General features: G+C 39.5%; 2 protein-coding genes across 3 annotated transcripts in view; one reads left to right on the top strand and one right to left on the bottom strand.

Annotated features, from left to right (window-relative positions):
- The window catches only part of bre (brain and reproductive organ-expressed (TNFRSF1A modulator)), a 112252-nt gene extending 96978 nt beyond the window's left edge, over positions 1 to 15274 (bottom strand). Inside the window, exons 1-4 of one of the 2 annotated variants that reach the window (XM_015384855.1) lie at positions 15176 to 15274; positions 12076 to 12231; positions 11618 to 11694; positions 1311 to 1405 (exon numbers count right to left, since the gene is read on the bottom strand). In XM_015384855.1, coding sequence (XP_015240341.1) covers positions 1311 to 1405; positions 11618 to 11694; positions 12076 to 12212 — 309 coding nt within the window. In that variant the 5' untranslated portion in view covers positions 12213 to 12231; positions 15176 to 15274. Of the gene's footprint in view, positions 1 to 1310; positions 1406 to 11617; positions 11695 to 12075; positions 12300 to 15175 lie in introns of those variants that run through there. The other variant, XM_015384854.1, reaches the window with a different exon arrangement.
- Positions 15275 to 15474: 200 nt separating this feature from the next.
- rbks (ribokinase) overlaps positions 15475 to 16205 on the top strand; it is a 45591-nt gene continuing 44860 nt past the window's right edge. The window contains exon 1 of the mRNA XM_015384856.1: positions 15475 to 15529. Within this exon, the coding sequence (XP_015240342.1) occupies positions 15479 to 15529 (51 nt within the window). The 5' untranslated portion in view covers positions 15475 to 15478. The remainder of the gene's footprint in view (positions 15530 to 16205) is intronic.

Below are 16205 nucleotides of genomic sequence, written 5' to 3'. Positions count from 1 at the left end.
GGTCCGGATCCGGACCGCGGTCCGCTAATCCGTGACCTCTGCTTTAGGGTCTTTTTTCTTGCAGGAAGGTGATTCTGCTCTAAAATCTCAAATTTTTTGCCTCCTCTTGCAGAATCAAACTGCAATTAGCTCCAACCTAAGGCTGTAACCAACGATTATTTTGCAAATCGATTAATCTGTCGATTATTTTTTCAATTAATCCATTAATATTCGGATTGCAAAACGTTCCTTAAAGAAGATTTTTTTTTTACAAGTTAAACCAGGAGAAACTAAAACTTCTCCACTTGTGGAGTTCTGGAAAGTACATATTGGGAGACGAAAACGTTTTTTAATCTTAGATGCAAAATGTTTACATTTTTTTTCACAATTTTAGTATCATTGCTGCTCAAGGTCAGTTGCTCTGTTAGCATTTAGAGTCTCTAATCTCCAGTTAACGATTAATCGATTACTAAATTAGTTGATGATTATTTCAATAATCGATTAATCCGATTGTTTTCTGCCCTACTCCATTCCCAAAGCATGATTCCCCCACCACTATGTTTCACAACAATGTTTTACTCCAAACATGTTATTTTCAAGTTGGCCAAAAAAGCTACACCTCATTTATTAATCAGGTGAGCTGGGAAGCTAATTAGATGCAGCAGCTTATATTCACTATATGGAGCAATAATTAATGTATAACCACTGAGTTTTCACAATGATATAATTCTTTGTGACTTAAAGTTACAATTAAATAAATGGACGGTTGTGACATAAAATAACCCAAATTTCAAGCAGGTTGAAGAAAGCCTTCCCAGCCTCTATGAAAGCCTGATTCTTTAGAAAATGAAATATGTGGACTTATTCAGCCGCTCTGCTAATGTTTGCATGCCTGTAAAAATTGTCCTAAAAAGTTTCTTTTTTTGATTAAAAGAAAAAACTCAAACAAATGGATTCCTAGAAACAAATTCAAACAGAAATAAGATAATAAGAAATAAAAGATAGGAAAACCAAGAACTGCAGGTGTGTTTCCTGGAAGATGTCCATTAACACAAAGAAGAGAAGCTATTAAATATAAATATGAGTATTAATGATCTGTGCTCTGCTTCGGTTAGGAGGAATTACAGCTCATTACTCCTCTTTAGACTATTTTATAGTGAGTCACAATTTAACAGAGATACCTGGAGAAATGCCTGAAATCACCACAAAGTCGACGAGTTATGAAAGAAAAGAATCTGCGCTTTAATACTTAAAGCTTAATGCAAGCAAGATATAAACTTTGGAAGAAAATATCCACATTTTGATGGCAAAGAAATGAGGATTTTACTCACAGGTAGCTCAGAAGGTTCAGGAAGAAACTCTGCATCTTCACCAAAAATGAAATCTGGAGGTAATTCAGGATATTGAGCATTGAAGATGATATCCCCTGAAACAGAGAAAATATTTACCGTTTTATCTTCCTTACAGAGGATTTTAATAAGAACAGTTACAGTATATTTTGCACAGGAATCTGATGAAAGAAGACAAAGTGTTTAAAACATTCAGGCATTATTTCAACAATGTCTACATATATTTTAGCAGCAGCATGGACGGCACACTTAATGCTTTATTTCTGCTCATTTTACAGAGAAATGTGAACCTCTCCATGTTGTGCCCACAGGGTCAGGCAATCTGAAGAGAGGAGGTGGAACTGTGCTGGGGGGGAATTTCTAAAAGAGCCGCACCTCGAAGGTCAGTAAAGGTCAAATAAAGCTGAAATCAGTTCTTCAAAAAACCCATTTTGAGTAAAACATCTCTGCCTCGCTTAAACACGTTGGCTTCACCTGAAGACGATCATTAAATCCCAGGATTAGAAAACAGTAACAACTGATGTGAAATCAGGAGATTCTGTAAAATCCTGGGTTTACAGGAATTACTCTGAAGTTCCAGACGTGGATCCAGGAGACCACAGAGAAAAAGACCCGCTCAGCTGCACAGCCTGAGCTAAACGTTCCTGAACTCTGGGATGCCTTAGCTGTCCACAGCAGAGATCAACAGTTTGTTTTTATGTATACTTTTTAACAACTTCATGTATTCACTGCAGTGTACAGTAAGCTATCATCGCAGCCCCTGTACAGAAGAGCGGGGGACTTTGCCTAATTAGCCAGGCCAACTATTCCCTCTAACGACCCCCCTTTCAGAGACATAGACAGGTATGGGGCATTGCAGGCTAACAAAGAAGCCAAATGACCCCCATTCCAAAGGGGGGGACCCGTTCATCCGTTTCTATTCGATGTTTTCTAAACTAAAACCAGGCTTTGTTGGGCTGCTGGATAAAACCTGGAACTAAACGCTATTTCTGACATTTGGAATTGAAAAATCTTCCTGGATGGAAGAGAAACGTCTTCAAACTTGGAAACAAAGTCCAGAGGATTGATTTTAACTTTCTTTCTGTTTTTGGAAGTTAAAAAAAGCTAATGACCCCATGGGACCCCATGCTGGTGACTTGAGCTGTTTTTATAAAGCTTGAATCAACTTTATTTCACTAAGGGTTTAAAAACTAAATATAATGTTAACATGTGTGTGTTTCCTGTTATGCATATTAATTTGATTGCCTGTATGGCCAAACAAGCTTATGTTTTAATTGACTCTACTCATGTCTGCTTCCTACTGGCTCCATTGTTCCATGTTCCAACCAAGCTAAAGAAGCTAGGTCATCCTAGCATCTTTATTTTTTCCTTCAGCAAAAACAAATCAAACAAAGATTTTTTTATACAGGCAAATCATTCAAATAAATATTAAATATGTATTTCATCTCCTTGGATTTGCATTGTAAACTGGTTTGAACACATTCCAGTTGCTCTGAATTCATTAAAGCTAATTTGATCTAATTAAAAAACACCAGATAAACTTTGATCCTCTCTGACATTGTGTTACCTTGGTAACGGTTGGGAGCCAGTTTGGCGTGTTTTCACAGATCACCAATGACAGTCAGAAAGTTTTTTATTTAAACAACATATTTGTACAAAAGTAAGTACAAAGTTATTGCATAACACAGGTTAGAACCAATCAGGTAACTACAGGTGTGATTTCAAAGGATTTTTCAAAGAGCAAAGCTCTTACAGCAGCCTTGATACCTGGAGTTACCTGAAGAATACGGACTCGGCCTTTATTTAAAGAACAACTAAATAATAGCAATAATCAAATAGAACCTGTAAAAAAATATTGTCTTTGTCTGTTAATATGCCCCAGTGGCCATTCTAACTCTACTCTGTTCTATTTCCTTCATTTATTTCCCTATTTATTTTTCTTTGACCTATAATAGATCAATTGGAAGTTTTATCCACTATAATCGATCAGGAAAATGATGTTTATTGGGAGCCATAGTTAGTGCTAATGACTGACTGATGATAAAAAAAACTGAATATGAAAGAAAAACAACAAAACACACAATTCATTCTGTAAACATGGAATATTTTTAAAATAGATTTAAAATAGAATAGGCACCATTGCTTTGATTTTAATCTTTACAACAGAGGTGTCCAAAATGTGCCGTTAGCTTCCAAACCCTTTTGATTATTTTCCTTTAATCCCATTTCTCCAACATTAGGACTTTCATTGGGATAGTGCAGCGTGACATAGGGTTTGGAACCGACGTCCAGGAGACCGGCACTGATATTCTACACATCGTTTAAATATGCAGAATCACAGCTTGTAACAGGGAAGCTGAGTGAAAGAAAAAAGTGTGATACAAAATGTGAATAAGCAACATTGATAATTGAAGAATTGAGTAGATTGTGAAGCAATAAGCATCAAAGAGTCCAGATAGATGAATGACAGCATGGCAAACCGCTGGGTCGCCTGTCACTAACAGCTGCCCCTCCCTTCTTTAAAGCATCTCCTTGTTAAGGAATTTTCTGAAGCCATCAATCTACACATTCTAACAATCTCAGAAATTATTCATAGAGATACAAACAAAATCATTTATCATATAAAGAGTTCTGACCAATCTAGTATGTTTCTTTCTATTCATCACCAGGTCCATTAAAGAGGTAAATAGATCTGATTGTTCTGGCAGGATCTAGTCCACCAATCAGGATGCTGAGGGAGGCGTGTCCCCCATCCTCACCCCGTCCCACAGGGGGGGAGATTTACCATCAGGCAATACTAGGCAGATGCCTAGGGCCCCAGGTTCCTGAGGGCCCCATAAACCTCCTTTTACATGTATGGTTAATACAATTATTCCTTATTACATTAATTATGTCTTGATAAAAATATTTCTGCTAAAATGCCATCAGAACGCTGATAATATTAAGTGTCTTCGGTGTCCGCCATATTGGATCAGTCCATTTGCTGCACATGTTCAGAAAGGTCCAAACAGACAGCAGCAAACCATTTGAAAACAAACCATGCAAAGAGCAGTGTTGCCAACTTAGCGCTTTAGTCGCTATATTTAGCCACTTTTCAGACCCCTCTAGCACTTTGATTTCTAAAAAGCTCCTAGCACCAAATCTAGAGACTTTTTTCTGCTACTGGAGACTTTGGAGACAACATCTAAAAGCAGAGAACTCTGCTCTCCAGAGCGAGTAGATTGGTAACCCCGCCTCCTGCTCTCCTCTATCTTGTCTGCTGTCATGATTCATGCAGCTATTATTTCATCCAAATGAAAAATGGAGAACAAATAAGCAGATCATGGCTTGTCTACAGTGAAAAGAAGGACTGGGTTATTTACTTTGGCCTTTTTGGAAACACAGGAAGGAGCAATCAGCTAAGTGAGCTTAGTGCTTGGAAAAAATCTTTCATTCCTTTAGAGACAGCATGAAAAGTCAGCTGAGTACAAAACATAGAGAGGAAAACAAGAAGAAAAGGGACAAGAAGAGAGGGACACAACCTAGAACAGATAATGGATGTCTATTCTATTAACATTTATCTATCTGGAGAATGGGGCTGTTTGATGTCTTCTCCATTCAGAGGGGCCCCTGCCTGCTGTTGCCTAGGGCCTTAAATTTCCTAAATCCGCCCCTGCTTGTTAACAAAAAAGAACAAGAAGATCTGTAGAAGATGAGATGTTTGAGAGAAGTGGTTCACTGAGATCAAAGGTCATTAAGGATAAAACATTTTCTTGATAAAAAATAAAATGTTCTTCAGCAGTTTGGTGACTTTGGTTTTTTTGTCAAAGACTTCAATAGAAATTAGAGCTAGACCACGTTTTCTAATTATTTCCTTCTGACTTTTCTTTTTTTTTGGGGGGGGGGGTTTCCTAAAGTCAAGTGAGCACTAATATGAGAGAATAAAAGCTTCAGCTGAAAGAGGCAGCTGCTCTGAAAGCAAAACAGCAGATAACCACGAGCACACACTGGTTCACCGTGTTCCAACTTCTATGTTACACAATTCTATTTACGCGCTGAGAGACGCTCCTCTTCTGCTTTTTTCTTCTTCCAGCAAACGCCTGATGAACGTCCACATGTGGAAGCGGGGTTTTTTTTTCCAGCGGGCAGAGTCAAACGAGGAAACGAGGATGTGTTTCTGTACCAAACTCCTGGCAGCCTGTGAGAAAGCTGCTGGCTGGGCTCCAGAGGGGAAACGGAGGTCTTTAAGGGCAAACTTTACAGGTTATAACTCAGGCCTTTATAAGCTGCTCTGTTTAAACTGACTAACATGAAGATGGCTGCCTGAGAAACTGCCTCTTCTTTGTCTCTCAGGGATTCAACACAACTATTCTTCATCTTTAATTGAAAGGAGACGGTTTAAGACCAAAGAAACAAGGAAATATGTTAGATGTGTGCAATAATAGAATTATTAATAAATAGCTTTTTTATCTATAACATATCTAAGCCACTCTAAAGGCGAGGCATTGATTGAGCTTTTTATGGTTTGATCACTTTAAGTTAAAGATCAGCAGCTCCACATAATCTTCCAAAAAATATAAATGATAAAAAATGAAAGAGCTTTAATTTAAAATGCATAAGCAGCTATTATTTAAAGAAAATAATTAAAAGTAGTCAAAGGGTGGGATTGATTTTAAAAATCAAAGGATCTGCAACCTTAGGAGGGCAAATAAATACGCGATAAAATCTGATCTGATCTACATGACTCAGAAATATCCAGACTCAGGCCTTCAGAAGGAAAACTAAAGCAGCTTTCAGTCTGTTAAAGGATTCAATGAGGTCTCAAAGAAGCAGAAAGCAGCAGTTCTATCGTGGGGAGAATAGTCAACAAGCTGAGAATAATCAAACTAAAACCAAAAACATGGGTCACTGTGAGAGAGGAGCACAGGAAGCCAGAAGAAGTCACCAAAAAACCCTAAAATATCACCGCTGGACCTCCATCAGGCTCTTCCTATTGGGCTGGGAAAGTAATTCATGTCTCAATATAATAAAAAAAATGTAAATATATAGTCTAACCTAATCTTATTTTGTCAAACTGAGTTTTAGTCACATTATTTTCATGTGCAGCGCAGCAACAACAGAGGCTCCGCTTCTCTGGTCCCTGGAGCTTCAATAATGCTGGGAGTAATGGAAGTAAGTCTGGAAACATGTCAGGTAGCTGGAAAAGAAGCACATCTGCTCTTAAAAAAGACAAAACCAGCAGCGCTATTCAGAGGAAGCGTCCCAATTCAATAGATGAGCAGCATGATAAGCTTAGAGAACATTTCAAAAGGTCAGTAAAGATTAGAAATGGAACGATAAATCAGCCGGACGACGCTTTGGGCTGATATTAGTCTTCTTCCTCGCATCTGCATCATGTGCACTGAAGCAGCGCGGTGAAGCACATCTACCGCTTCCTCCAATCTTTTATTGCAAATCATTTGTTGGATTTCTTTGAAGTAGACGTTTGTTTTTGTTTAAACCAAGACTTGTGTAACATTTGCTTTCACTGGGTCCCTTTTCTCCTGCTAATGAGGAAGGCAGAGCAATACGTGATCCAAGATGGCCGCTGCTCAAACTTTTGGCCCCTTATGTCTCCAGAAGCAGCATTTAATCACTCAGCGCTCCTCTTTAACTCTGACCACGATATGCTGCCATGCTGCTGGGTTTACGCCACATTTCAGCTCTTAGGTACATTTTTCTCTTCTTTCTTATAGGAAACAGTTTCCTCATAGCTTTGCTATTTTTTTATTTGTCATTTGCAGGTCAAAAATACACAAAAATAGAAATTAGGTGTATAGATGTGAGATGAGGCCTCTAACCTCATTTGTTTGCAGAGGAAGGAGGTAACAAGGATAAATCATTTCCCATCCGTTATCTACTAGCAGAATCTTTATTTAAGGTATAATGTTCAGGGGGTTTTATCTGTTCACTACACAGATTCCACAAGTGCAGCCGCAACTTCCTGCCGCAGGTCGCAGTCATTTCAGTTCATTTTGTGGAAGTTAAACAAAACCTACTTCCTTCCTTTTGGCTACAAATCTTCTTTCTACCTTTGCATCAAAGCAGATCTATAAACAAAACTTCTGTCTCTGAATCGAAGCCATATTCACTGGAAAAAGACTTTTTTTATTAAATAAGTTCCTTGATTCTTGGATTAGGAGGTTAAAGAGACATTTTGCCAATGGAACACGACAATTTACATTTGAAATAAGAAAACACAACTGGATTGTCTTATAATTAAGGGGAAATATTATCTAATGATCTTATTTTAGAGTAAAAATACTCATTCCGTTGGTAAACTTTCTCCTTTACCTGCTCAGATTATTAGACCTGATGCCGAGCCATGCCGCTCAGCGGCTTCTGCTGTCAAGAAACAGAAAGGTGTGGGCATCTGTTCAGCTGTCAGATCGACCAACGGCGCCCTGACTCACATTTCCGACTGGCGGAACGTAATGAATGAACGGAGAAGGTGAGGTAATGGGTTACAGACCCGCTGAAAACAGATGAAAGTGAAATATCGATGACATAAACATGCTTTGTTACGAGCTAAACTGAAACCTGGTTCTGTGAAAGTTTCACAGTCACAAATCAACATCCTGTTAGTCATCGTTATTCCAGTGAGAGAAGGTTGAAATCGACTTAAATCGATTTATTTTCTCCATGAGGCCGGCTCACAGAGGAAAGTCTCAAAGCGGAGATTTGATGGAGAAGGCAGAGACCCTTCCAGTAAAAATACTGAAGAACAAACAACTGGAAACTGAGTGGGATTGTTACGATCATCAAGCTGCTCGTTTAAAGTCTGTAGATTCCATAAAAGGCTTTCTGCCGTTCTTTAAACCCACTAGCTGTGACATCGCAGCGCGCTAATCAAGACTGGACTGAACGCAAATAACATTTATGGAAGGAAAATTAAGCTCTGCCAGTCGGAAAGCAAATAGAGAGATAAAAGCATAAAGAAAAATATTAATAGATATAGAATAGAAATAACCCTAAAACAGTCATTAAATTCTTTACTCAGGCAGCTAATCTGTGCGTTCAGACAGTAACTGAAGGAAGTGATGAGGCCAGGTGAAAACCTGCAGACCAGCGTCTGATTTCAGAGGAAAAGGAAGTGACAAAACAGTGAAAAGTTGAATCAATGCGCACCCTGCTGTGCAATCAGCATGATTAGCTGCCAGTGATTACCCCCAAACTGATGTGGCTTTGTTGCCGTTTCATTTAAGAATATATCGCTACATGATGAATAACAAAGAAGCCTGATTTGAGGCTGAACGTCCCGTCGCTTTAAACTGGATATGGAAAAATTATGTTTATGCAAAGAAACAAAAATTAAGTTCCCCTAAAAGGTTTTCATGCCTCTTAAGCCGCGGTCACACCTTGACGGTTTAGACCAGCGTACGCCTCACAAACGAAAGATTTGGCAAAAAACGCTGGAATACTTTGGATAATGAACACGGTGAAGCACGCTGGCATACGGTGAGTACGCCGTATGCCAGTGTGTTCTCACACATGGGCCATCAGTTCCAGGTCAGTTATCTGATGGCTGACATACGTTAAGTGTGAGTTACTCATACGTCACGGTGTCTAGATTATCCAAAGCCTGACTACCCTGTGCAGAACTTATGCCTTACTTATCCAGAACTTCTCTCCAATGCATATCAACGTATCTGACGTGTTCCAGACGAGCGCTGAACATGTTTCTAACTTCCAGCTACTGTATAATGGCGTATTGCAGCGTTTTGGTATAAAGGGGGTTCACAGGAGGAAACCGTCAGTTCTCCTCCAGACTTTATCCCATCACAGGGTGAGCCAGAAGGTGAGTGATGGATCCTACCTGCGTTTATGACCAACAAACTTCCTAGCAGACATGAATCTGCTGAGACTGCAAATCATCTTTCTGTGTTTTTCTGTTTTTGGGGGGGCAGACGGTAAACAGCAGCTAAGTTAATACTGCGATGGAAGACATGTTTGTATGCAGGCCAGGCGCTTCCAGGCGCATCACTGCCCCCTCAGGACACTTATACATCATTTCATGGGCATTAAGGCGATTTATACTCAGAAATGAGTCGTCTGCGTGTCTCGCAGTTAACGCAGATATGACCCCGCCCTTCTGCAGACTCTGCTGCTCCTCTCCAATATGCTAGGTGACAGCAGACAGGAGGCCTCTGATTGGTCAAATCTCCATCCGTTCTACACTATGCGTATTTCCTGTTTGGTTCCTAACTGGCTTGTTTTGTTTGTCTGACCACCATTATGGAAAACGACTGGTGAAGATGGAGCAGCTAGCAGAGCGAGGTGCGTGAGAACGCTGGGACCCTTTTTCCACCTGGATCCCCGCTCTTTTTGGCCCTCATGTCCCTCCGTTGTCTCATAAACTTGCCCCCACTTCCTCACCGCCTCGGCCGTATCTAGACCCACAGCTAGTTCCTGATTGGCCCTCTGGCGTTGTGGCGTGGAATAACAGTGCAGACCACGCTTCAATATTGGGCAGAAATTAAAAATATCTGCAACACGCTGCTGGGGGAGGATAAAGGGCTGGTTATACTCCCACAGCAGTGTGTCGCAGTGAGCTCGTCGCAGTGGGCACACTGGCGTTCACTGCGACACACAGACGATCTGGTTTCTGAGTATAAATCAGCCTTAACCAGCTCTCACTGCTGTGGGTTATGCATAAGTTAGGCTGTCGTTGGACAAACGCTCTGGACTCGTTATGGATGTAAACGCCCAAAATAAAAAAAATACATAGATAGTTCATGTATGACAGCGTTTTATGAGATTCTGGGACGTGAGGCATAGGCAGGAAAAATCGTCAAGGTGTGACTTGAAGGGGGCTTGAAACGGTGACACATTGTGCTACATCACTATTATAAACCGCCGCACATTCTAAAATATTGTATGTGAGAAATAAACTTAGATGTGATTGGAATTTTTAATTGGAATAAAAAGAGATAGAGGGATTTAAAAGTAAAAATGTTTACATTAAATGAGTTTAAAAGACCATCTTGAAAGACTCCCACTAATACGTCCGTCTCCAAACCCCCAGCGCGTCGGACCAATGACACGCCAGCACCGTTTTTAGGGGTGGGACATGTAGGAATGGCGACAGTCAGAAGGACCTGGTTACAAACATGGCTACACTGGAGGGTTGGGTTTTAGATAAAATAGAAGCACTTTAGCATTTGTAGATGGGAGAGATGACTGTGGCAAAGTCTGATTAATCAGCTTATTCTGCTAGTTGAGAAAACAGCCAAGAAGCTGCAGACCAATCCTACTGTGATCATGGGGTCACCTTTGGTTGCTCTCATGGACAACCAGGTTGCCAAAGCTATAAGCTGGGTAACAATGATGGAGATTGGCTGAAAGCGTATTAAGGAAGGCGGGTACTAGCTGGCATGTCACCCAATCAGCTCAAGGTATTGCACTAATTATCCACCCTTTTCACAGAATGAACTCAGTTCTAGGAATATCAATCTGGCTGCTGCCAGGTTAAGGTGCATCCAGGATTGGAAGGAAGTCATGGAGGAGACGTAGAAAGGCATCGTCTGCACCTCTAGCTGGTGACTAACAGTCAGCGTTCAGAGTGACGGAGTGTTTCTAAATGTTGCTCAGACACTTTTATTTTGATCTCATCTGCAGGTTATTTTTTCCCTGGACATTTTCTAATGAAGTAACATTTGTGGCAAGGATGACTCTCTATGAACAAATTCTCCAACCTGAGCTGTGGATCAGTTCAATTCTATTCAGTGTATTTCTATAGATCCAATTCACATCATGTCATCTCAGGTCACTTTATAGATCCAGATCAACCAGATCATCCAGTCAGATTGATTCAAAGTTTTCTATCTAAGGAAAACCAGCTGATTGCATCGACTCATTGACTCTTCAGCAATCCCTCACACTAAGCATGCTTGTAGTTCAGCTCCTCCAGAGTCACCGTGGGCTTCCTGCTGCACCAATAGGATTCCTCCTTTCCTTCAATGAAGTTCTAACAAACTTCTCAGACCCTCCCACCACATTATGCAGATTAAACTACAAAACTTTGAGATTTATCTAACATCGTACATATTTTACACTTGTAATTTGACAAAATTGCAATTTTATTAATTTCTTTTTTTATTAATTTCTGTGATGGAAGAAAATCCATTTGGAAAAACATCTGAAGCCAAACAGGATGGAAATTAGTGGAATGTAAAACGATTTGTGTTTTGCTGTAACAGCTTTATAATCATCAACGTTCGCAGGATATCTGCTTGGAAAAATAAAAAAAGGTCGTAAACTTGCCAACTTACATTTGAGGGTTTCTCCAGCGTAGGGGATGTGGAGTTTGAAGCGATCGCAGCATGGACCCGGGGTTAGAGATGTGCATCTGGACATCAAAGGTAAAAACAAACAACTCTTTAAATAATTGGCTTTACAAACATTTTATTCATGTTTTAAATATAAACTTAATACTCACAGAACTTGTGTCAAACCCAAGCTAAATAAATTATTGTGAATATTCCTACTCTTTGAAGTCTATTTACTAAATAAAATAATTAAACATGTTTTTTTGAATATGAAGCACAAAAAAAGATAAATAAGAAAAAAAATATAATAATAATAAATATAAAATTTAAAGAAAAGTCCTTTATTCCCACAGACATAATGAAATTAAATCTAAATGTTTCCATTTCTTTAGAAACCTGAGAGCTAAATGTTGGAAGCTGGTCTTCTATCCTAAAGCTGCGACTGATGGCAGCAGCCTCACCCCGTTTTAAGGTCTGTGACACGGAGGCAGTTGGTGGAGTCCAGCCCCACTCGGCCGTTCCTCACCACGCTGCACAGCAGCGGCCGCAGCTCCGGCGAGATGCGGTGCAGAGCCACCTCGGGCGACATGTTGTTCATGGTATCCACAGTCAGGGGTCTGCAGACGGATACAGCAACCATCAATCAACCACTTCCACAGCAACGCCTCACTACCAAGCTGCAACTTGTGAATTTTGGAAATAAAACACAACATTTTAACTTTTGTTGGTTCTTCTGTTGCTCTTTAAGTTTTTCAGAAGTAAAACTGTGCAGCAAATTCATAATTTGATATTAGCGCATTGGAAAAGAGTTCTTTCATATTTTATAACCCCACATTTTAATATACAATATCAGGATTTTAAATGACAATCTACTATAAAGCACTTCATCGTATCGGGGAAGTGGAAATGATTCATTTTTATTACTAGAAATGTGTTTAGCAGTTGTGTTTAGTCCACTTTAGTCTGACACCAACTGCTGCCAAAAACCACCAATTAAATAAATAGTCTCCATCTGTTTAGAATTCAGCCTCACTGCAAATAAAACTCTTGAGTTTCAGAGGCTTGTTAGAAAACATTACTGAACCTTCAGCATCACAGAGCAAAATGAACTAAAGAAGTTATGCTATGTTGAATGTCCTAAGCTCTCAACATCTCATCGACCACTGTTCACTCCATCAGAAAAAAAGTGGGAAAAATAGAATACATTTAGTTTCCAGGCCTGCAAAGGAAACCAGAGAAGCAGCTAAAAGGTCCTTAGGATTTCTAAAAGAGCAGCAGAGATCCACAGCTCAAGTGGGAGAATCTGTAAGCAGCTGTGAACACAGCATCTGGCTTACATGCTGATATCCACGGTTCAGAGAAAGCAACAAGAAGATGATGCATGGAGACAAACTAACTGCCTTTTCCTGGACATCCACTATAATGGGAGCATCATTCTATCAGGGTTAGCCCCAACCCTCTGAAGGAAAACTGTCAGAGACAACAGGAGGATCCACGACTATAGAGACCATGGAGTTTGTCAGCTAGTTAGACAGCTCTAGACTGAAGCTGAATGTCAGCACTACCAAAACCACGGTGGTGACATTATCCAACAAGTAGAGGGAGGAAGCTGCAGCTGTCACCACCATCATGTGGAGGAGTAAAAATAATTGGGTACAACCTTTGGCTGTTTTGTGAAATTCCTCTAAAATGTAGACGAGCTCCTCAGGAAACGCATGGACATATAGAATCTCTTAAAGGTATAGTGGAGGATTCTTGCAAAGTTTTGAAAATACCAACCCTCTCCTCTTTAAAAAAAGATGCACATGCACAACCCTGAACCCGCTCCCGATATGGAACGCCTATTAAACGCATGAACAGGCCCATTTCTCCTCGTGCACGCTGTGTTTTAAAAGTTGCTGTTTGCATCGCTCATACAAGTTCACATTCCAAAAGAAGATTTGCAGCTTTCCGAGCGTACGTAGGCCGTCCTACAAGCATGCTCCTACGAGCATGTAGGACGGCCTACGTAAACATATTACCAGAAGGATTCACAATTAGGACAATTGATGATCCACCCAGAAAAAGAAAATCCTGAACTATAGCTTTAAGAAAACTCAGTTCCTGGGCGTGCAGGTGACGCAGCGGTTAGTGTGCACGACCCATGTATGGAGGCCTTAGTCCTCGACGCGGCCTTGAACCCGACCTGTGGTCCTTTGCCACATGTCTCTCCCCCTCTCTCATACCCCCTTTCCTGTCAGCCTACTGTCAGCACCATTGGTGCCAAAAAATTATCTTTGGAGTAAAAAGATGAATATCTGAAATAGCAATTCCCATGACGTAGATAAAGGCTGCACTACGATCTCTGGGATCTAGGAACAATGTTCGAATGTGTGGAAAGTTTGAAAGTCTGTGAAAAGACAGGAAGTACAAATGTGTTTCTTTGGCTGAAGCCCTGAATAAATGTTCTCCATTTTAAAGCTATGATTTACAGACTGCCCTGTGATGGACTGGCGACCTGTCCAGGGTGGACCCCGCCTCTCACCCGTAGACAGCTGAAGATAGACACCTCATGACCCCACTTGGGACAGGTGTGATGGAAGATGGATGGGTTTACAGACTAGATCTGTGGAATTAATGGGGGTTTAAGTTGAACATGACTGAAACATCTGCAGCATCCTTGCTGACTGTCTGTGAACATCTGTCTCTCTGGACTGACTGGTTGCATTATATAGATCCATCACACACTCTTTCTCTAAAGTGTGAATCCTCCCTTTCAGGTTTCATTGCCCTGCATGCAGAACTCAGAGGAGGAAAGACATATTGGTGCCTAAAGATGTGCTGCTGCTGAACTCTAAAGATTACAAACTCACTGACCGCTCCGCATTGCTGATTTCCACATCATAACTATTGTGTTTTTACGCTGCGGTCTCCTGTTTTATCTGGTGACAGGTTGCTCTACATCTTTTTTAGAGTATTTTTTTTATTGTCTTCACAATTTTTTTTATTAGTCGTTTTTTAACGTGTGTTGAACTTTATGTGACATTTCATTGCTGCTCTATGTGCCTTGAAATTGGCCACTTTTTCCTGAAGACAAAACCCAGGGATTGACTTTAAACAGAAGATGGAAGGAAATGTCACCATGAATAAAGTATCCAGAATAGCAGAGAGAATTTAAATAAAACAAAGAAGAATAAAAGCCAGAGATTCTCACCTTAAACATAATGAACATTATGAGAAATGTAGGCTGACATTAAATAAACACAGGAAGTCACACATGAATATACTGAAGGAGTAAGTCAAGTAGTTTAACGGTGTACTGTATATTTTACTGTTCTGTTTATATTTTAACATAACTTACTTAAATCTCTCTATCCTTTCAACAAAAAGAAACCTGTAATCTGACAGATTAAAAACTCGGCTTTAATATTAGAACCAAAACATTTACAGGTGAAGTTTTAGCTTAGTTAGCTAACCGCTTCTCTTCGCTAATATAAAGACAAAATAAAGGTTCATTGGACTTTAAACGGCTTTGATCTTTTCTATCTATTTTAATTCAGAACACGATGTGAATAAAAGTACCTGTAAGAAACGGAGCTTTGTGTTTTGAGCGTAAACTCCAATGTTTACTTCATGCTTTTAATCTTTCCGGGATATTATGTTTGGGTCCTGGCGATGGCCCCCTGTTAGCTGCCCGGTATAATGCCTGTCATTAGAAGGTACCTGTTTTTCAATTTAAGGGGAAAAAAATCAAATTTTCTATCAGATAAGACGTGTCTTTCAGTGTCTATTAATATTAATGATTCAAATAAAGAGAATATCCTTGTTTTTTTATTTATTCAATGAGCAGAATTAGTCTGGCAGTAGCTACAAACCACAGCTGTCATGAAGCACTTTGACCGTTGCTCACTCTTCAGGAACACATTTGAATGGAAGGTAATTTTTTTTATCGAGTTTCATATAAAGAGTCGTTTCTAGAAAGACAGTTGTTTATGTTAAAATCACTTTAATTAAGATGGACTTTGTGTTTCAGTTTTCGGTTAAATTCTTTTTTAAATGCTGCAGCCCCGCAGAGCCTAATTACAGATCAAACCAGCTGGACAGTTTATAGTCTTTATTTTAACGCATTTATTATGCGCTCCAAAGGCATCTTAGGTTTGTTCTTCTACCAGCAGAACAGTTTCAAAGTCAAATCGTATAATTTATTCGCTTTTCACCAATTTACAGGAATGCTTTGGATCTTTGCTTACTTCAGAAATTAGTTGTAAATATGAAAGTAACGCATTTATGAATATCAAAAATATTCTGTTTACATATTTAGTAATGTGTATTTTGGAAATTGCATATCTTTGATTATTTAAATAAAGAACCCGTAAAGGAACAGATAATCAGGCCCCGTGATGTGCAGAATATGAGATCAGATAAAATAAATTTTAATTATAGTCTGTTACTTTAAACAGAATTTAACACTGAAATAAAATGAGGTTTTTATGTTATATATTGAATTAAAAAACATTTTTTCCATAATTGTTCCATTTTAAAATCTAAAGTGTCTTTTTAAGTAGAGAACAACAATCGTTCAGTTTTTTTGTTGAAATTACAAGCTAATGGT

Source organism: Cyprinodon variegatus, unplaced genomic scaffold (assembly GCF_000732505.1).
Source record: "Cyprinodon variegatus isolate N-32 unplaced genomic scaffold, C_variegatus-1.0 Scaffold325, whole genome shotgun sequence".
In the NCBI taxonomy this organism is placed as follows: domain Eukaryota; kingdom Metazoa; phylum Chordata; class Actinopteri; order Cyprinodontiformes; family Cyprinodontidae; genus Cyprinodon; species Cyprinodon variegatus.
Note: the sequence above shows the minus strand (reverse complement) of the source record. Positions and strands in the feature narration are given on the sequence as shown.